We start from the raw sequence: 20,716 nt of genomic DNA, 5'->3' as shown, positions 1-20,716 counted from the left end.
GAGAGAGGATCCCCTGCAGCCTTGTCCCCATGGCAGCTGGAGCTATGGGCGTGGAGCTCACTTCCCAGGATGGCTGGCCCGGCCTGGGGCGAGGGCTGCGCCCCCTCCAGGCCCTGGGCTTCGCTCGCCTGCTGCTGGGCCTCCTTCAATGGGCACTGCACACTCCTGGTGCCCAGAGGCATGCTGACGCTGCTCAGGGGAATGGCAGCCTGCAGGGGTGACAGAGGGGAAGTGGGCACCGGGGACCCTGGGGCTCTGCTTTGGGGGTGGGCTCCTGCCTCCCAGGGCTCTCCCCTGCTGGGTGGGCAGTCTGTCCATGCAGAACCCGAAGGATGAAACGATGGGGCCCTGGTGGTGTGCCAGCCGAGCCCGAGGATCAGGTACTGGAGGCTGAGGGGACGCGTCCCGTATGCGAGAGCCCTGGGGACACATACAGGTCGGATGCCCCACCTTGTCTCCTGGCTCAGCCTGGTCCTCCATGGCTCTGCGACCTCAGGACAGGTGCCTCAGGACTTCAGCTGCCGATTCCTGGAGTCCCTGCCAGAGGACACGCGCAGGCATTTCAGGTGAGTTCCGCCAGCCCAGCCCTGGGCGCCCCGTGCTGACAGGAGGGGTGGGCCTGCTTCTGTGAGGTCTCTGCCTGGCCAGGGAGGGTTGCCCCTCCAGGCTCGCTCAGGGTCTGCACCTCCCACGGATGCTGGCCTGAGACAAAGCTCTTGGAACAGGGCACACATGCACAGAAAGGATCAGAAGGAAGTGTGGGGACCACACGTACCCAGGCCGGGCCCAGGCTGGCAGTGCTTTGGGCATGGAGACCCTTGTCAGGGCCTGGGGTGCTGTCTCAGCTGGACTGAGTCCAGGCGAAAGTTATACGCCCTCCCATCCCTGAGAGCACCAACGGGACATGAGGAGGGGCTCAGCCTGACAGGCCCTGCCGGGAATTCCCAGGCCTCACAGCAGGGCCGGCCCTCTCTAGGTTCTGGGCATCGGGGTACACTCCCTGCTCCCTCAGGGTCCTCACAGTGATATTGGCAGGACCCCGGACTCCTACCTCTGTGGCGCCCCCGCCCCTCTTCAGACCTCCTGACCCGGGGCACTCAGACCAAGGTCCTCACCTTCCTGAGAACTCAGAGACATGTGTCATGAGGCCCCACATGCACACTCCCTGAACCCCAGCAGGATCCCAAAGGCTGCCATTAGGTCCGGCCCCTGTGCTGGTGGGGGGACTGTCGGCCTCCCGTAGGTCATCCCTTCACCCGTGCCGGGGCCTGCGCTTCCTCCCAGCCCCCACCGGGCATAGTGGGCATCTCCTGCTTAGACTCAGACCTCACGACCCGGGGGACTCTCCCCCTTCCCGCCCATGCGACGAAGGAGCGTGTGACTTAGGCCTTCCGCTCACTATTCATTCCAGGGCTGAGGAAAGAGGACAGCTGGACTCTCCGGAGTCCTTTCCTTTCTGAGTTGGGGATGGGGGTATGGCCGGTCCTCAGGGATGTCCTCACACTGACACGCGGCACAGCCTGGGACTCCTCCCTCTGCTGACATGACGGATCCCAGACCACCAGGGTACTCACCGTCCCCGCCCATGCGGCGGAAGGGGGAGCCTGCCTCAGACAGCCAGCCCTGCCCGGTCTCTGCACAGTCCCTCCTCCTTTCCGGGGAGCCAACCTTCATGCCCTCCCTCCTGCCAAGGCTACTCTTCCTGAGTCCCGGCAGATGCCGGGACTCCTCTCTGGCGGGACCTGGCTCAGCTCCCTCTGCCCCCTCACGTCGCCCCTCAGAACAGGGCCCACCTCCCTCAGAGGCAGAGACAGAGGTGCCAGCGCACCCCTTTAGGCCACCCCTGTCCCGGGTCTTCAGGGATCATGCCGGCAGGGCCGATTTCACGGTCCAACCCCTCTGGCTGGAGTGGGAGTCCCCTCAGCGTCTTCAAGGGTTTCCTATTCACCCCTGGCAGGGCCTGCAAAGAACCCTTCTGCTAACGTGAGGACGCATCCTGCAGGCCAAGGCCACCTTCCTGCTGACACCCGTCAGGAGCAAGTGTGGACGCCATCACTCCTCCTGACACCTGGCCTGGCCTCCCAGGATGGACCTCAGGGGCAGATATGCTTGGGGTCCCCCGTTTCCTAGACAGGGTCCGTTCAGTCCTCACCACGTTCCTGGGCACCCCTCTGTCCACCTGAAGCCACACTCCTCACACCACGGCCCTCACCTCTGGAAGAGTCCCCGCGGCAGGGGACAGGGAACACCTCATGTGCTTATCGTGCTCTGGGGCCTTCCAACACCCCGCCCAGGGGCCCTGCCGCCCTACCTGTTTGGGGTCTACGGTCCTTAGGTGTTCCTCAGGGTCCTCACCTTGCCTCCCATTTGGACCCGGTCCTCCCCTCTGCCGACCCCAGGACCTGCTCCTTATGCAAGTCCCCAGTGCCGTGATACCCGGATGAGGAAGTCAGGGCCAGCTGCATAGGTTCTGAGCACCCTGGAGCTTCCCAGGCAGGCCCTTTTCGGGGGCCCAGGATCCCTCAGTCCTGCCGCGGGCTCCTCATCATGACTTCCCAGCAGGGCCTGGGCCCTCCTGTCCGATGACCCGAGGGCCTGCTCCTTAAAGCCAGTCCCAGTCCCTCTGAGGCCCAGGGGAGGAAGTCAGGGCACACCGCGTGTAATCACTCCGCCCCGGGGCCTCCCATGGCTGACAGGCAGGGGCGGCTCCTCTGGGGCCCCTTCCCCTCCTCCCTCAGGGTCCTCACCACAACGCGCGCATGGCCTGTGATCCTCTGAATGTTGATGGGGGCCCGTCCCCTCAGACCAAGGCCCTCCCTGCCCCTGAGACACTCCTGGGTGATGTCTGCGGCCGTCCCAACAGGTCACTAGGCCCAGGAGTTCCCAGGGCGATGGAAGGCAGGGCCTGAGGTGAGCTGCAGGGGCGCCCTCGGCCCTCCCTCCTGGCCTCCCGTTGACCCCCGGTGGGTCTGTGCCCCCGCCCTCAGCCCACCTGGGGTCCCTCCTCAGACCGAGGCCTTCCCTCTCACAATTCAAAATGGCGGGCAGGGACATGGATGCGGCATGTGGGAGGCGGTGCTCAGCCTGAGGACCCTCCAAGGGCTTATTTGAGCAACGGCATGGCCCCCTTGATTCTTGGGTGGGGGCCCTCAGGCCTCCCCCGCGGTTCTACCTGGTGTCCTTGCGGGTGATGTGAATCCGGTGAGTGACCTGAACCTGGCGACCGACACCGAGGCCGTCCCGTCCCTCAGGCCTCCCTGGCAGAAGCTTATGACGTCACATCCGGAAGCCGGGTCGGAGCGCCCCCTGGAGGCTGCCAGGATGAGCGCACAAGGATTCCGGGGCGGGGTGGGGGATCCTCGCTCCTCCCCCTGGGCCTCCCGTAAACCCCGCCTTCTCCCACCTGCTGCAGCTCACGAGGCCCAGGGCTCTGCCTCCCCAGGTCCCTAGTGGATGTGGTGTGGTGGTGGGGTGGGGAGAGGTGGGCCAGTGGGGGGGAAGAATGGGGGATGTGGGGGGTCGGATGTTGGGTGCATGGGGGGAGGTGTGTGGGCGGGTGTCGGGAGGTAGGGGGTGGGGGTTGGGGGAGCTGTGAGGCGGGGTGAAGGATGTCGGGGCAAGCTGCATAGGTCCTTAGCACCCTGGAGCTCCCAAACCACAGCTGGATGAAGGTTTGTGGGAGCGGGGTGTTGGGAAGTCGGTGGATGAGGGAGTTGGGGGCCAGTGTGGGGGCGCGGTGGTGGGAGGTGTGGGATAAGTGGTGGTAGAGAGGTGTAGTAGTGAGGTGGTGGGGTGGTGACAGTTGGGGGAGTTGGAGAGGGGAGCGGAAGGTAGGGGTTGCGAAGTTGGGGGAGATTGGGTGCTGTGCAGCGGAGGAGGGTTGTGGGGAATGGGAATTTCGCTGGCTGGTGGGGGTGGGGGTTCGGGTGGGGGCTGAACAGGCAGTGGAGAGGGGTAGTAGTGAGGTGGTGTGGTGATGGGTGGGGGGAGGTGGTGGGGCACGGGGGAAGAGGTGTGGGTATATGTGGGGTGGGATGTTGGTGCGTGGGGGGTGTTCTGGGGGAGGTGTCGGTGGGCGGGTGGGTGGGCGTTGTGGGTTGGAGGGAGCTGCTGGTTGGAGGAAGGGGTGGGGGGAGCTGGGGGTTGGGAAGTCGATGTGTAGGGGCGTTGGGACCAGTGTGTGGGTGCGGTGGTGAGAGGTGGGGTGGAAGGGGCCGTGGGAGGTGTAGTAGTGACGTGGTGTGGCAGTGGAGTGAGGTAACTGGGGCAGGGGGGAGGGTGCGGGAAGGTAGGCGGTGGGAAGTTGAGGGTGTGGGAGTTGGGATGGTGGGGGGCAGGAGGAGGGCTGTGGGGGGTGGGAAGTTCAGTGGGTGACAGTATTTGTAATTGGGGTCGGGTGTTGGGGTGTAGTGCTGGGAGGTGGGGGGAAGGGGTGCTGCAGAGGGCTCGTAGTGAGGTGGGATGGGTGGAGCCGGTGCCCAGCCCAAAGACTCTGTAGCCAGAGGACCATCCCGGAACCTCAGGGCTGCTGGCACTGCGGAGCTGGCTTCCGTAACCACTGGCATCCTGGCGCACGTGGACCCCCACTCCTCACCGAGGGGGTTTCCTCCTCAGCCCTGGCATAACAGCCCTACAGCCCCAGGACAGAGGCAGGCTGGGAAGCTGCAGGGCCCCTGGCCATGGGGAGGGTCCAGGAGGAAACATCCCTTCCCTTGGGGTGGGTGTCTTCACAGCCAGCCAGACTTGAGGCACTTTGTGTGTGAAGGACTTCATGTTTCCTGAAGAGGCTGAGCGGGTGCAGGGCATTTGCGCAGGTCCTTGGGCCTCAGGCTTACCGCACATCATGGCCCTGTGGAGTGCCGTGATTTTCCCTCAGTCACCCTCTGTCGCTGCAAGAAAGACATTTCCGTTCTCTACCTAGTATGTGTGTCCACATACGCATATAAACAACATACATGTAGATAATATATGCGAGTGTGTTTGTGGTTCAGATGATGTTGTGCATATTGCCCGGTTTTTGTAAAGATGAACGTTTTAGAGCACTGTTAGGTGTGCTGATACATAAAGAGGGAGTTATAGAGGTTTCCCGTTTATCCCTGTCCCCACCCACTGCTACCTTCCGGAATTATCGACACAGCCACAGAGGGGCGCATTTGTTATCACCCATGAACTTACACTGACCGTCATGATCACCCAAAGGGCTCCCGCCTGGCCTTGTCAATTGCATGGCTTTGGACCAATGGATACGGACGCCTTCCATCATGACCGTATCACAGTGACGACTGTCACTGCCTGAAAATTCCCCTGTGCTCTGCCTGTTCCCTCTCCCCCCATGGTCCCGGGCAACCACATGGGTCCTCTTCCCGTCTCCGTACTCTCGCCTCTACAGACTGTCGCACGGTTGGGATCACGCAGTATGGAGCCTTCTCAGGTGGGCTCTTTCACTTAGGCACATGCATTCAAGGTTCCTCCATGCCTCTTCCTGGCTTGGTAGCTCATTCCTGTATGGCGATGAATCGTTTTCCACGGTCTGCATGCCCCACAGTTTATGTATTCACCTACTGCAGGACATCTTGCTTGCATCTATGTTTTGGCAGCTGTGAGTCAATCTGCTCTCAACATCCATGTGTAGGATTTTGTGGGGACGTAGGTTTTCAGCTCCTTTTGGTAAGTAAAACGGGGGCTGCAATGTACAGTAAGAGTGCACCTACTTTGGGCAAATCTGTGTTCCCAGTGGCTCAACCATTTTTTCTTCCCACCAGCAATGAAGCCACGTTCCTGATGCACACCAGCATTTGGTGATGTCTCTCTACCAGATTTTGGCCATTCCCGTAGGTGTGCAGTTATTGTGTGTACATGTGTGCTTGTGTGTGTATGTGCGTGCCTGCATATGTGTGTGTGTGTGTGTGTGTGAGTGAGACATCATCACCCGACATGTCAGGCGTGCCCATGACTAGGAGCCAAGCTGGGTGACGGCTGAGCCAGCCTGGGCACTTTGTAGAGCCTTCCACCAAGCACTGGGAGGCAGCTTCCAGCACATCACACGTGCACAGTCATGTCGCCAGGGGCACAAGTCCTCCCCTGGCTGCTTTCTGGGAGGAAAGGCAGAAACGGAATTACAAATCTTACAGGTACAAAGAAGTTTAGGACTGGAAGGAGTAAGTCAAGGTGTTTTTTGCCTAGAAAGAGGTGGTGTGACAGCAGACCCGCCGAGGCCAAGCTGTGCCGGGGAGAACTTGGACTGTGGCTCCAGGGCTCCCAGAAACATGCACCTGGAAGGCCGGGGGCAGGGGCGGTGCAGGAGGTTTCCCTTGGCATTCACTGGGTCCAGGTCCCCTGGGAAGAACCTGCCTCAGGGAGCTTTGGGGCGTGGCTTTTGGAGAAAGACCAGGGAGGGAGGGGGGCTAGGGCGGTCTTGAGGCCTCCCTATGGGTCAATTGCCACACCCAGTATATTCTCTGTGCCCCCGGGGACAGGTTTGCAAAGCTCTGAGCCCTGAGAGGAGCCGGCCTGGGAAAGGGATTGTCAGCATGGTGGCTTCCGGAGGCACCCTTGGTCCTCCCTCCTGGCCTCCTGTTGACTCCCGGTGGGTCTGTGCCCCCGCCCTCGGCCCACCTGGGTTCCCTCCCGAGTGGGTGGTTCACTCTCACAATTGATAATGGCAGGCGGCGGCATCAGTGTGGCATATGGGGGTCGGAGTGCCCAGCCTGAGCACCCTCCTGGGGCCTCCGTGGGTGACACCACGGCCCCCCCGAATTCTTGGGCTTGGGCCTCAGGCCTCCCCCGCAGTTCTACCTGGATTTGTTGTGGGTTGACCTGAATCCGGCCTCCGAAGACACCGAGGCCCAAGGCCCTCCCCGCTCAGTGGTCTCCCAGGCGGAAGTCTGATTAAGTCTCATCGGGATGCCAGATCTGAGCATCCCCCTGGGGGCTGCTAGGAGGAGCGCACAAGGATTCCGGGGGGGCGGGGGTCCTCGCTCCTCCCTCTGGGCCTCCCTTAAACCCCTCCTTCTCCCACCTTCCGAGGCTCACGAGGCCCAGGGCTCTGCCTCCCCAGGTCCCTGGTGGAGGTAGTGTGGTGGGGTGGGGAGAGGTGGGGCGGTGGGGGTATATGTGGGGTGGGATGTTGGTGTGTAGGGGGAGGTCTGGGGGGCTGTCCAGAGGTGGGTGGGCGGGCAGTGTGGGTTGGAGGGAGCTGAGGGGTGTGGGGAGTGGAGAGGGGAGAAGAGGGTTTGGAAGTGGATGGGTGGATGGGTGGGAGCATTGGGGACCAGTGTGTGGGTGTGGTGGTCGGGGGTGGGGTGGATGGAGCCATGGAGAGGTGTAGTAGTCAGGTGGTGTGAGGGTGGAGTGAGGAGAGGTGAGGCAGGGGGAGGGTGTGGGAAGGTAGGCGGTGGGAAGTTGAGGGTGTCGGAGTTGGGGTGGTGGGGGGCAGGGGGAGGTCTGTGGGGGGTGGAAAGTTCAGTGGGTGGCAGTATTTGTAATTGGGGTCGGGTGTTGGGGTGTAGTGCTGGGAGGTGGGGGGGAAGGGGCGCTGCAGAGGGCTCGTAGTGAGGTGGGATGGGTGGAGCCGGTGCCCAGCCCAAAGACTGTAGCCAGAGGACCATCCCAGAGCCTCAGGGCTGCTGGCACTGCGGAGCTGGCTTCCGTAACCACTGGCGTGGAGGAACCTTGAATGCATGCGCCTAAGTGAAAGAGCCCACCTGAGAAGGCTCCATACTGCGTGATCCCAACCGTGCGACAGTCTGTAGAGGCGAAGAGGCGAGAGTACGGAGACGGGAAGAGGACCCATGTGGTTGCCCGGGACCATGGGGAGAGAGGGAACAGGCAGAGCACAGAGGAGCCCCCCCCCGGCCCTGCGCCCGGAATCCTTGTACGCTCCACCCGGCAGCCTCCAGGGGACGCTCCAACCCAGCTTCCGGATGTGATGTCATTAGTCTTCCGACTGGGAGGCCTGAGGGACTGGACGGCCTCAGTGTCTGACGCCGGATTCAGGTCACGCACAAGGACTCCAGGTAGAACCGCACGGGAGGCCTGAGGGCCCCCGCCCAAGAACTCAGGGGGCCCATGCTGTCGCCCTAAGGAGGCCCCGGGAGGGTCCTCAGGCTGGGCACTGCCACGGCATGCCACACCCATGTCCCTGCCCGCCATTTTGAATCGTGAGCGTGAAGGCCTTGGTCTGAGGAGGGAACCCAGGTGGGCTGAGGGCGGGGGCACAGACGCACCAGGGGTCAACGGGAGGCCAGGAGGGAGGGCCGAGGGCGCCCCTGGAGCCCACCTCAGACCCTGCCTTCCATCGCCCTGGGAACTCCTGGGCCTAGTGACCTGTTGGGACGGCCGCAGACGTCACCCAGGAGTGTCTCAGGGCAGGGAGGGCCTTGGTCTGAGGGGACGGGCCCCCATCAACATTCACAGGATCCCAGGCCGTGCGCGCGTTGTGGTGAGGACCCTGAGGGAGGAGGGGAAGGGGCCCCAGAGGAGCCGCCCCTGCCTGTCAGCCATGGGAGGCCCCGGGGCGGAGTGATTACACGCGGTGTGCCCTGACTTCCTCCTCCGGGCCTCAGAGGGACTGGGACTGGCTTTAAGGAGCAGGCCCTCGGGTCATCGGACAGGAGGGCCCAGGCCCTGCTGGGAAGTCATGATGAGGAGCCCGCGGCAGGACTGAGGGATCCTGGGCCCCCGAAAAGAGCCTGCCTGGGAAGCTCCAGGGTGCTCAGAACCTATGCAGCTGGCCCTGACTTCCTCATCCGGGTATCACGGCACTGGGGACTTGCATAAGGAGCAGGTCCTGGGGTCGGCAGAGGGGAGGACCGGATCCAAATGGGAGGCAAGGTGAGGACCCTGAGGCACACCTAAGGACCATAGACCCCAAACAGGTAGGGCGGCAGGGCCCCTGGGCGGGGTGTTGGAAGGCCCCAGAGCACGATAAGCACATGAGGTGTTCCCTGTCCCCTGCCGCGGGGACTCTTCCAGAGGTGAGGGCCGTGGTGTGAGGAGTGTGGCTTCAGGTGGACAGAGGGGTGCCCAGGAACGTGGTGAGGACTGAACGGACCCTGTCTAGGAAACGGGAGACCCCAAGCATATCTGCCCCTGAGGTCCATCCTGGGAGGCCAGGCCAGGTGTCAGGAGGAGTGATGGCGTCCACAATTGCTCCTGACGGGTGTCACAGGAAGGTGGCCTTGGCCTGCAGGATGCGTCCTCACGTTAGCAGAAGGGATCTTTGCAGGCCCTGCCAGGGGTGAATAGGAAACCCTTGAAGACGCTGAGGGGACTCCCACTCCAGCCAGAGGGGTTGGACCGTGAAATCGGCCCTGCCGGCATGATCCCTGAAGACCCGGGACAGGGGTGGCCTAAAGGGGTGCGCTGGCACCTCTGTCTCTGCCTCTGAGGGAGGTGGGCCCTGTTCTGAGGGGCGACGTGAGGGGGCAGAGGGAGCTGAGCCAGGTCCCGCCAGAGAGGAGTCCCGGCATCTGCCGGGACTCAGGAAGAGTAGCCTCGGCAGGAGGGAGGGCATGAAGGTTGGCTCCCCGGAAAGGAGGAGGGACTGTGCAGAGACCGGGCAGGGCTGGCTGTCTGAGGCAGGCTCCCCCTTCCGCCGCATGGGCGGGGACGGTGAGTACCCTGGTGGTCTGGGATCCGTCATGTCAGCAGAGGGAGGAGTCCCAGGCTGTGCCGCGTGTCAGTGTGAGGACATCCCTGAGGACCGGCCATACCCCCATCCCCAACTCAGAAAGGAAAGGACTCCGGAGAGTCCAGCTGTCCTCTTTCCTCAGCCCTGGAATGAATAGTGAGCGGAAGGCCTAAGTCACACGCTCCTTCGTCGCATGGGCGGGAAGGGGGAGAGTCCCCCGGGTCGTGAGGTCTGAGTCTAAGCAGATGCCCACTATGCCCGGTGGGGGCTGGGAGGAAGCGCAGGCCCCGGCACGGGTGAAGGGATGACCTACGGGAGGCCGACAGCCCCCCCACCAGGACAGGGGCCGGCCCTAATGGCAGCCTTTGGGATCCTGCTGGGGTTCACGGAGTGTGCATGTGGGGCCTCATGACACATGTCTCTGAGTTCTCAGGAAGGTGAGGACCTTGGTCTGAGTGCCCCGGGTCAGGAGGTCTGAAGAGGGGCGGGGGCGCCACAGAGGTAGGAGTCCGGGGTCCTGCCAATATCACTGTGAGGACCCTGAGGGAGCAGGGAGTGTACCCCGATGCCCAGAACCTAGAGAGGGCCGGCCCTGCTGTGAGGCCTGGGAATTCCCGGCAGGGCCTGTCAGGCTGAGCCCCTCCTCATGTCCCGTTGGTGCTCTCAGGGATGGGAGGGCGTATAACTTTCGCCTGGACTCAGTCCAGCTGAGACAGCACCCCAGGCCCTGACAAGGGTCTCCATGCCCAAAGCACTGCCAGCCTGGGCCCGGCCTGGGTACGTGTGGTCCCCACACTTCCTTCTGATCCTTTCTGTGCATGTGTGCCCTGTTCCAAGAGCTTTGTCTCAGGCCAGCATCCGTGGGAGGTGCAGACCCTGAGCGAGCCTGGAGGGGCAACCCTCCCTGGCCAGGCAGAGACCTCACAGAAGCAGGCCCACCCCTCCTGTCAGCACGGGGCGCCCAGGGCTGGGCTGGCGGAACTCACCTGAAATGCCTGCTCGTGTCCTCTGGCAGGGACTCCAGGAATCGGCAGCTGAAGTCCTGAGGCACCTGTCCTGAGGTCGCAGAGCCATGGAGGACCAGGCTGAGCCAGGAGACAAGGTGGGGCATCCGACCTGTATGTGTCCCCAGGGCTCTCGCATACGGGACGCGTCCCCTCAGCCTCCAGTACCTGATCCTCGGGCTCGGCTGGCACACCACCAGGGCCCCATCGTTTCATCCTTCGGGTTCTGCATGGACAGACTGCCCGCCCAGCAGGGGAGACCCCTGGGAGGCAGGAGCCCACCCCCAAAGCAGAGCCCCAGGGTCCCCGGTGCCCACTTCCCCCCGTCACCCCTGCAGGTTGCCATTCCCCTGAGCAGCGTCAGCATGCCTCTGGGCGCCAGGAGTGTGCAGTGCCCATTGGAGGAGGCCCAGCAGGAGGCGAGTGAAGCCCAGGGCCTGGAGGGGGCTCAGCCCTCTCCCCAGGCCAGGCCAGCCTTCCTGGGAAGTGAGCCCCACGTCCATAGCTCCAGTAGCCATGGGGACGAGGCCGCAGGGGATTCCAGGGCCTCTCTCCAAGATACGCTGCGCGAGAAGAAGGTCCAACTGGTGGCCTTCCTGCTCCTTAAGTACCGCGCCAAGGAGCTGACCACAAAGGCAGAGATGCTGGAGCGGGTCATCCAGGATCACCAGGACCACTTCCCTGACATCCTCAGCTGTGCCTCCTGGTCCTTGCAGCTGACCTTCGGCATTGACGTAAAGGAAGTAGATCCCAGCAGGCACTCCTATGTCCTGGTCCCCACCCTGGGCCTCACCTGGGATGGGGTGACCGAAGAGCAGCGCCTCCCCAAGACCGGCCTCCTGGCGCTGCTCCTGGGCGTGATTGTCCTGTGGGGAGGCCGGATCCCTGAGGAGGAAGTGTGGGAAATGCTTAGTGCCAGGGGGGTGTACTCCGGGAGGGAGCACTTCGTCTTTGGGGACCCCAGGGAGCTCATCACCAGGGTCTGGGTGCAGGAACAGTACCTGGAGTACCGGCAGGTTCCCGACAGCAATCCCGCTCGCTTCCACCTGCTCTGGGGTCTCAGGGCCCAGGCAGAGGCCAGAAAGGTGCAGGTCCTGCTGTTTTTGTTCAGGCTTCTTAGCACACCTATAGGCCCTTTCCTGTGCCCATCTGAGGAGGCTAGGACCGATGAGGAACAGGGTCCCTGAGCAGAGGGGGGCCAGGCCCGGGCCAAGCCCCCGTCAGGCAGGCGCTTCTGCTGGGCATGCAGTCAGGCCCCTTCTCCCTCTGGCCTAGGAGAGAGAGCAGCCAGTGCTCTAAGGAGCGCAGGTTCTGTGCCACGTGGGCTAGAGCCTCTGGGCTCCTGTTCTCCCCGACCCCATGGAAGTGGGTCTCTGTTACCTCTGGTGTGTTTCCCCCTGTTGTTCCTTTTCAGAGAAAGGGACCTTAGCTTCATTGTCTGTTTCTGAATGACATCTATCCCATGTATGTTTGTAGCTTACCAGTTCAGTGCGTTGCTGTTTTGTAGACACATGGGGACACCTTCCATCTGAGTTTGTGACCGGAGCTAGGTCACATGGCATCGGCCTCGCCACTCCCTCCCAAAAGTGATGGAAATTAGCAGTAAAGTGGACGGTGTCCTGAAATGGAGAAATAAAAGTACAGTTGGTTAATTCTTGCTCCTGATTCCTTCATGCCTGTCATTTCACAGAATGAAAGTACATGCAGGCACCTGCAGGCACCTGAATGTGCTTGCTGTGTTCAAGAACCTGGGAGACACGTAAGGCTGGCAGTTAAGACCCCTGCTCCCTGGCTCATGATTCCCAGGCACTCCCTGGGCCTCTGCTCACTTGCAGGCCCTGTCTTAGCAGTGGGGTAAGGATGCTCCCCAATCGCCATAGAGCAATTGTCTAGGAGCTGGTGTCCTGTGAGGAAGGTGGGAGGAACCTTTAGTAAAGGAAGGGGTGAGCAGGCGTGGCTGCAGGGGAGGGCGTGCAGTCCCCATGCCCCGAGCTGGGCCATCTGCGGCTTTGGTCGCTGCCATTCCTCCTGTGAGATCCAGTGCAGTGAGGCTGGGTGGGGGCAAAGCCAGACTGGCAGGTGGTGAGCCATAGGTGTGAGAGGCTGTATGCATTGGGGAAGACGCCTGAATTTGACTGCATGCCCCCTAATTGGAAATGCTTGTCGCATTTTATTGATGAAACATGCTTTTTGGCTGATGAGTTATTTCCTGTGCCATTAAGGTGCAAACTCTCTAGTCTGACCTGCATAACATAGAAACAAAATCCCAGAGCAGAGTGGGAGGGGCTGGCATGCAAAGGACATCCTGCTTTCACCCAAGTTCCATCACATGCCCGGCACTGTGCAAGATGCTTTACCTGTGTCAGAACAACCCTGCCGTCCTGCAGGCCAGAGCTTGTGTAAACCACTACTTCACACTTGGGGAACCCGGGCTCACAGGGCCTGGTTGTTTGCCCAGGATCACATGGCTGCGTGACAGGGCGGAGACCAGACCCTGGTCTAAATTCTCATAGGGTCCTGCTCTTCCCACCCATCCCAGCCCGTGGCTGACCTTCTGACTGAGTTCATTTCTCATTATGGCAAGATGTCTCTCCGGTGGCAGAAAGTGGGACCCTGAGGCCCCGGGTAAAAATAGGCCTGAGGAAGGAACGCAACAAGGAGAATCCAACACAATTTGGGGATTGTCCGAGGTGTGTTGAGCGCTGACTTCCAGGTGAGGCATTTCCCCCCCAGTGCCAGCTCTTTCCTGGGTGACAGTACCCTTCCCCTGGTCTTCCCTTAGTCACTGCTGCCTCCTCTGAAGGCTGCACAGGATCTCCTTAGCCCGTGTGATATTGCAATTATTTCTGTATTTTTTGGTGTGTGACCAGGGCTCCTGACTCACGGCTCCCAGAGCCGCCCTAATTTCCTAAATGTAGAAAGTGATGAAGGTGTGCCTTGTTACTCTGACACAGTGGCTTTCGGACCCCACTCAAGGATGGGGGCTGGTTGCCAGAAGGGCCAACCACGTGTTTAGAGGGTTGGCCCTTTCAGTCCACCCGCTGACCTCCAGGGAGGGGACAGGGGCTGGAGATTGAGATCAATCTCCAAGGACCAATGATGTGACCAGTCCTCCCAAGTAACGAAGCCCCCAGAGAGACCCAAGAGGACAGGTTTCTGTGAGCTTCCGGGTCAGTGAATGAGTGCAGGTGTGTGGAGAGGTGGGGAGGGTGGACCACGTGGAGACGGCAAGAAAACCCCGCGTCCCGTCCCACATCCCTTGGCTTATGCAGCCCGCCAGCCGAGTTCACATCCTTTTACAACAGCATTGCCTCCCACTCAGACTGGGGCCGCTGCTGTGTGGCCTCGTGCTGCTCCAGAAAGCCCCTGGCTTTTTGCGACCCCGAGCTCACAAATCCTAATCGGCCTGCTTTCCCTGGAAGGAAATCCCTGAAACTGTACACTGTGGGCTTTTGCGGTCTCGTGCCAGCTATGCTGAACGGAAGCAGGCAAAGCACAGTGGACAGGTCTTGGGCTCCGGGACTGTTGCAGACTGGGGACAGCACCCTTCTGTGGATCCACATCTGTCAAAATGTCCTGGAGGCTGTCCTGCGCCGTCCGGGTCCCCAGCGGATGCACGTGATGACGGCGGGTCCTCCGGTGGGAACAAGCGCGCCAGAGCGGCTCATGGGTGCTGCACTTTGAAATCCTCGCAGGCGACTGCACCCCTGACGTGGGATGCCTGCCGGAGCTGCACGTGGGGCAGGCCCACCGCAGGGACTGGGAGCCCTCCAGGCACTGCACTCCAGAGAGACACACCCGACGGACACCCCTTCGGGGTGTTCCTGTGCCGTTGGCCTGTTGGGCAGGACTAGCCCCGGTAGTTGCCCCTTGCAAGGAGGACCGGCCACCTGCCTCCCTCGCGCTCTCCTGGTGCCTGCCCCAGGCGGTGGGAGTGTCAGTTGAGGAGGCTCCAGAAAGCCATCCCCCTTTTCTCCACCCCTCGCTGGATCAGCGATCAGGATGGAAAGGGTGGTGTAAGCCCCTTTAGGAAATGGGTGAAAAGTCAGGCTTTCATCCTAACTGCTTTCTGAGCGTGACGGGCCTTTCTTGCTCCCTTGTATGACCACGTTTGTCTGCGAAAATGCTTTTGTGCCTCTTGCAGACGAGGGGGGCTGGGGGAGAAGAGGGGCGATGAGAGCAATGTCAACTCTGATTGCTCAACGGGGGATGGACCGATTTTGTCACCACGGAGGAAACAGCGAACCCGGACACCTGGGCAGCCGCGGGGTGGGGGGAGGGCTTGGCGACCTCGGTTATTCCAGAACTGCTCCTGGTGGCTTTTCCCTCCTCCGGGGGGAGAGCTCGCCCTGCCATGCCTTCTTTGCAGGCTGCCCCATGTGCTGCTGCGAATCCGGATGGACTGCTGGGCCCGGGAGCACACCGACTCAGACCAGGCCGGGGCCCGCCCAGCAGGGTGTTGGGGGGGTTCCACTCAGTTCTGACAAGGTCTGCCCGAGACAGCATCAGACCCCACAGGTCAAAGTATGGGTCCCACTGCCCACCCCCGCCCCTTGCAGAGGCCAGTCGTGAGCCCACTGTCCTTCTGACCCACCGGCTATGATCAGAGGCCCCCAGGAGCCTTCGTGGGGTTCGACTGATGTGCTAGATGGGCTGACAGAACTCCGAGGAACAGGTTCCTGTTGGGGAGGAAACATTTTCCTCTGCCCTGCAAGGTTCTCCTAAGCGGGTCTAAGAATGGAATCGACGTGAGACAGATGAAGACAGATGAACCAGAGAAGGTCAAACTGAATTACGTAGAAGGGGGAGTCCACAGACAGTGGGGCACAAGGAGGCCTGGCTGCCACCCCGGGCTAAGGAGCAGGCAGCGGGGCCTGGCCCTTCACAGGGAAGGAGGGCAATTCACCGGAAGATGAGAAAGAGAAAGAGTAAAGGTCTGATGAGCAGGTGCTCGCGGGGCCACACGGCAACAACGGGACCTGTATACAAGAGGAATTTCAGCAGACTTTGCTGGGCTCCTCCCTGTCTACCACCCCAGGGCATTTTCTAACGTAGTTTTCTAGGGCACTAGCCCTCTTCCCGGAGCAGGTCCTCCAGCTCAACTGTTTTCAGGCAGTTGGCCGGGAGTGGTGGGCGGGGGGAGGGGGGGGAGGTCAAAGGCTCTTCCTGAGTCTTTGGACCTTCCTGCTTTCAGCCGAAATAATCTGCAGCCAAAGGGGCACATTTCAGGGAGGCCTGTCTTTTGGCCCCGATAGTCTCCAGGAAAGATTTCTAGAACACTGTTCTCTCCCTGAGGGAGCAGTGTGAGTCATCTACCCATGTAGACAGGCAGTGAGGGAAGGCACCTTCTCCATGAAAGTAAAAATAATAATAAAACCAATTAAAAGTTAATGTGTTTTATTATCATCCTGCATCAACAATTCTAAACAATGTCAGTGGTTAAAAAGCCTCTTCTCTGGAAAAAAAAATCGTTTATGGGGCTATGTTCTAAATAGATTGCTATGACTACTGTTAAATTGTAGTAATAGATATAAACTTCAGTTCAGCACATTTTAATTACGTATCTTTTAATCGACATTGTATTTACATGGAAGTTAATTGAGAGAACTTCCAGCTTTACAGGCAATCCCCAACACTCGTGGACCCAACAACATATGCTCGTCTTTGAGAATAAACTTATCACACTTTAAAATCAAGCTCAGTTCAGGTACAGTTCATGTCTCCAAACACTTGTGGTGCTCCACATTCCTGTGTTTAAAACAATGATAGCACAGTGATTGTAGATGAAGAAACAGAACTTGAATTTCTTGGGCTCTGTAGTTTATTATACCACTTATAGTTCTTAATTGTGTTTAAAATTCACAATACTGAAACAGTGTCAACTGCAAAGTATAATGTGACTTTTGGTAAGTGTAAATGTTAGTTCATACATGAAATAATATTTCATTCATGAACTATTTTACCCAATTTGAAAAACCCTTAATATTGAGTTGATCCCTCTTTGTAGATTGCTATTCGTCTCATTTGTAATTTTTTATTAAACTATGTTATTATTAATTACTGCAACAGACCTCTATATAGAAATGTTTGTTCCCCCTTATTCCCAAAAGATTCATTAATGTAATTAAGAAGTACTAACCCATTGCTTTTTTTTTTTGCATTCTAATATTTATTTTACTATTTATTTATTTTTCTGGTATGATTATATATATATGTATGAAGTTCAAAAAAATTTTTCATGCTGCCTACATTTCTCTTCTGGCCATTTATTTTTATTTCTTGAATGTAACGATTATTACTGAAAACAACTGTGTCACATAGAAAAAAGAGGTGTTAAAAGGTGATCCACTCCAATATATCTGTTGTGAGAAATGCTTGGCATCCAGTGAAAGAAACTGCTATGCTACCTTTGCTGTAGTTGAAAGGCTGGCACTGAGGAAGTCACTTCCAGAAGTGCTGATTCTAGGAAAACACAACTGTAGCTGGGATCTAGGGATTAGGAACTTGCTGCCTGAACTGTTGATTACCAATCCTCACCAGCAAAATAGATCCCTGGCATACCACTCGGCTCCCAGTTTGGAATTCAGGCCTAACTTAATTGTGTCTGATTGGTAATTCCTAATTCACATCCCAAACCCTGTCTGCTAGGGAATTTGGAAAATGCGGGTTTTACCTTTCTAGCTTCTGCAGTATAGGAGGGTGTACGCACAGAGACTGGATGTGGAGCAAGACACTACTGACTTCAATAGCCTCATACCCAGCCTGTTTGGGGCTACCACCATTCAGGCACACGCCACATCTGATTGTCACTCTATCAGCTCCTCCCACTGTGCCTTTTAAAATTTCCATTTAATGTAAGAAATACTCTAAATCTTCACACTTTTCCTTCTCCCTACCATCCTTCCCCATGAATTAGCCAAGTTTCCCTTCCCACTGATTAACCCCTCCTGGGTCCATCACTGGCTCTGGAAACCCTCTTCAATGGATGCTTCTCCTCCTTCTACTTCCAGGTAGAGAGAAGGGATCAGTAAATTCCTTTGACCACTTTGCTACCCCAAACCAGGGTTTTAACACTTGTGGTCAACCTTGTCTCTTGGAGCTCCCATTATCTGATTCTACTGTTCGGCAGAAAGACAGACATGAGCAGGGTGGAGAGAGAATAAAGCCAGTAAAGCGCACTAAAAGGGACTCAGAGTTAACCAGATAAAACCAGAGGCAGAAAAAACTCACAGTTAATTAGTTAAGTTTCAAAGGCCAGGAGTGACTTGGAATGTCCAGATATTCCCCAGATGAAAAACAATTCCCCAGATAAAGAAAATCATCAGCGTGCAGCCCATGTCTTCACAGTACCAATTTAGATCAGACTTCTAAGGCCAAAGATTGTCAATCAAGGATTTCTCTGCTGTACTTAATGAGGTAGGGCAGGGAAATGGGATAAGGGGCATGCCATTGTAAAATCTACTTAGCCTGTAAAAAGGGCCCAGCTTATTCTTCAACTTAATCTATGGGCTCTCCTTCCTCTTCTTCCAGCCCCTTAATCAATTAAGTAACTTTGTAACCAGGACAGGAGGTAGACCTCCAAAGTGTAAATGAACGTATGCGGATAAAGAACTCCGAGATCCAGACCAACACAGTCACCTAAATAACCCTATTCTTAAGGCAAAACTTTAAAGGAATTATGAATCACCCGTACACATCATGCCTTATGCTGACCCCTACCCAAAAAGCCCTATAAAACTGCAAACCCTAAATCCTTAAGCTCACTTCCTGAGGTTGCCCACACTCCCCTTTCTTCAAGTGTGTACTTTCTGCCTTAAATGAAGACCCTTCACTGCTCAATTTAGCTGTGTTTTGTCTCTGCACTCTTCCAGCAGTAAACGTCTGTGGGTAAAATTGTAATATTTCTATAATATCTCGCTTGGCTTTAGTGCATCTGCATATCAATAAGCATTCCTCAGGGGTGGAGAAAGTTCATCTCTGTATCAATGGGTAATTACCTGGGTAACCTACGGCTTATCTTAACTTGAGAGGTTAGGGAGAGTGCAGGTTTTGCTTCCACCAGAGCAGGAAAGAGAGAGGGCCCCAGACTGCAGTTTGTAAGCAATAAACAGGTTTTAAACTTTATTTCTCCCTTTGACTGATTTCAGTTTTAGAGATATTTTGCCCAAGGATTTCCTTTCCCCAGAGTTACAACATCTTTGTTATTTTGCTATTTCATTCTATTTTCCAGACTTAAGCACAGGTCTTCACTCTGTCTGTGTTCTACTCCAGATAAGTAGGAAGGGGCTACTGAGAGCTCTGATTTGGACTTGCAAGCTCCTGTTGCTTGGGTGACCATACAGGACTGCAGCTGTATGATCATGCTCTTTAGTAACCTGCCTGCCTAACCCTAGGCAGGCCCACTTGTTACTCTGTACAGAGTGAAATAAAATTTACTTTGCTTTCTTGACTTTGTTTTCATTCTGACTTCTCTGCATCTCCAAACCAAATTGCTTCCCAACAATACCACCACTTCATTTTCTGCATCTAAATGGCCTAAATTCCAGAAAATTATATCTTCCACTTCTCTGACTTTCTTTCTATCTGTCCTGCCAGTGGGTTTCAGCCCCAGGCAAGTTCACTATGGATTCAATGAGACCAAAAGAAATGACAGTGGAATGTTCTTGGGGTGAAAGTGTTTATACCCAACTTTATTCCCATGGTGGCAGGTCAATCACCAGAATTCCGTTCACTCAGAGCGAGTCTGCACACAGCAAGCCATTCTCTGCCTCTGGACCTCTTTGCCTCTGCAGCCATCTCAGTCTATCCTCTGTGCTGCCACCACTCCAACCTCTGTTTTCTTGTAGCCCTGCAGCTGTGCAGCAGCCCAGAGCACTGGGTGGATTTCCTTATATAAAGTCAATAACAATGTATAGTCCACACGTGTACAGTGAGCTAGCCAACCAGGGCCAGGTTAGAATCCTGGCCACAGGAACCTTTACTTTCTCCACACCATCACAACTCTTGGCCATTGTTGTTGGAATGAAAATGGCTACATGGCTCCTTCACCTTCCAATTTTCAAATCTGAAGTCCCCTGAAGTATTTATCTGCCTCAAACTGTTTGCAGCATTTGTAACTATTAACTTTCCTCTTGCCCCGAGGAGAGCTATCTGTCCCTATTGGACTGTAAGCAATATGAGAGCATGGCTCTTGTTTGTCTCGTTTATTGATGTATTTTTAGTGCCTAAACAGTGAGAACCACATAGTATTCACTGAATAAATGTATTTTAATGGAGAATTGCTGTGGCAAAGCACATCCTCATGAGTTTCTAATCCTCATTGCATTGGCATTCTCCAAGATTTGGCCTACTGCAACCTTTTCTTTGTGTTCTCTAGCTTTTTTCATGAGTGATAGTCTTGCCTGAGGGGGACTGTCCCAAGGCAAGTTCACTCTGGATTTGGTGACACTAAATAAGAACAACAGAATTTAGGGGTAAAAGTTTTATTCTCAGGATGACAGGTTTAGTGCTGGAATCATGTCTGCCTGTGGAGCAGTGTACACAGAAGCCTGTCTCCATCCCTGCCTCTGGGCAGAGCACTTGGTAAAGCTCTTTATATAGTAACACCAACTATAATGGCTCATTGACACTTGTGTAAACATTAGCCTAGCAGTAGGCCAATTATATCATCAAGTAGTTTAGGGTTAGGTGAGGATCCTGGTCATAGGAATTTCATTTTCCCTACAGTGATATAGTTACTTCCATTTGTTCTGAGATCACTTTTGTGCCACTGATGCTTTGTGATTCAGTGATATGCCATCTTTATATTTCCAGCCTCTTCCCTTTGTTGGAGATCAACAAAGTAAGCTCAGTGTTCTTGCTTGTAGGAGAAACAGCTGAAATAAGTCAGAGGCTCTGCATTCTGGGAGCTGCAGTTTAGTATAGGAAACAGGCATATAAAGTACAGTTTTAAAACAATGTGATGAATGCTCTTAAAAACAAAGGTGAATGTAGTGCTGTAGGAACACAGAGGACAGGGCAAATAATTCAGCCTAAAGTTGTCAGTGAGAGTTACTGACAAGTGACATTTTAATTTGGGCTT

General features: G+C 56.7%; 1 protein-coding gene across 1 annotated transcript; it reads left to right on the top strand.

The window, feature by feature from the left end:
* Positions 1 to 11,189: 11,189 nt before the first annotated feature.
* LOC130681825 (melanoma-associated antigen 10-like) lies at positions 11,190 to 11,972 on the top strand (the record flags this gene model as incomplete). The annotated part of the gene is made up of 1 exon (XM_057495402.1): positions 11,190 to 11,972. A coding segment is annotated over one exon (633 nt), but the record flags the coding sequence as incomplete, so codon positions are not given.
* Between the last annotated feature and the right edge of the window lie 8,744 nt (positions 11,973 to 20,716).

The sequence above is a fragment of the Manis pentadactyla genome, chromosome X (genome assembly GCF_030020395.1).
Source record: "Manis pentadactyla isolate mManPen7 chromosome X, mManPen7.hap1, whole genome shotgun sequence".
NCBI lineage: Eukaryota > Metazoa > Chordata > Mammalia > Pholidota > Manidae > Manis > Manis pentadactyla.
Note: the sequence above shows the minus strand (reverse complement) of the source record. Positions and strands in the feature narration are given on the sequence as shown.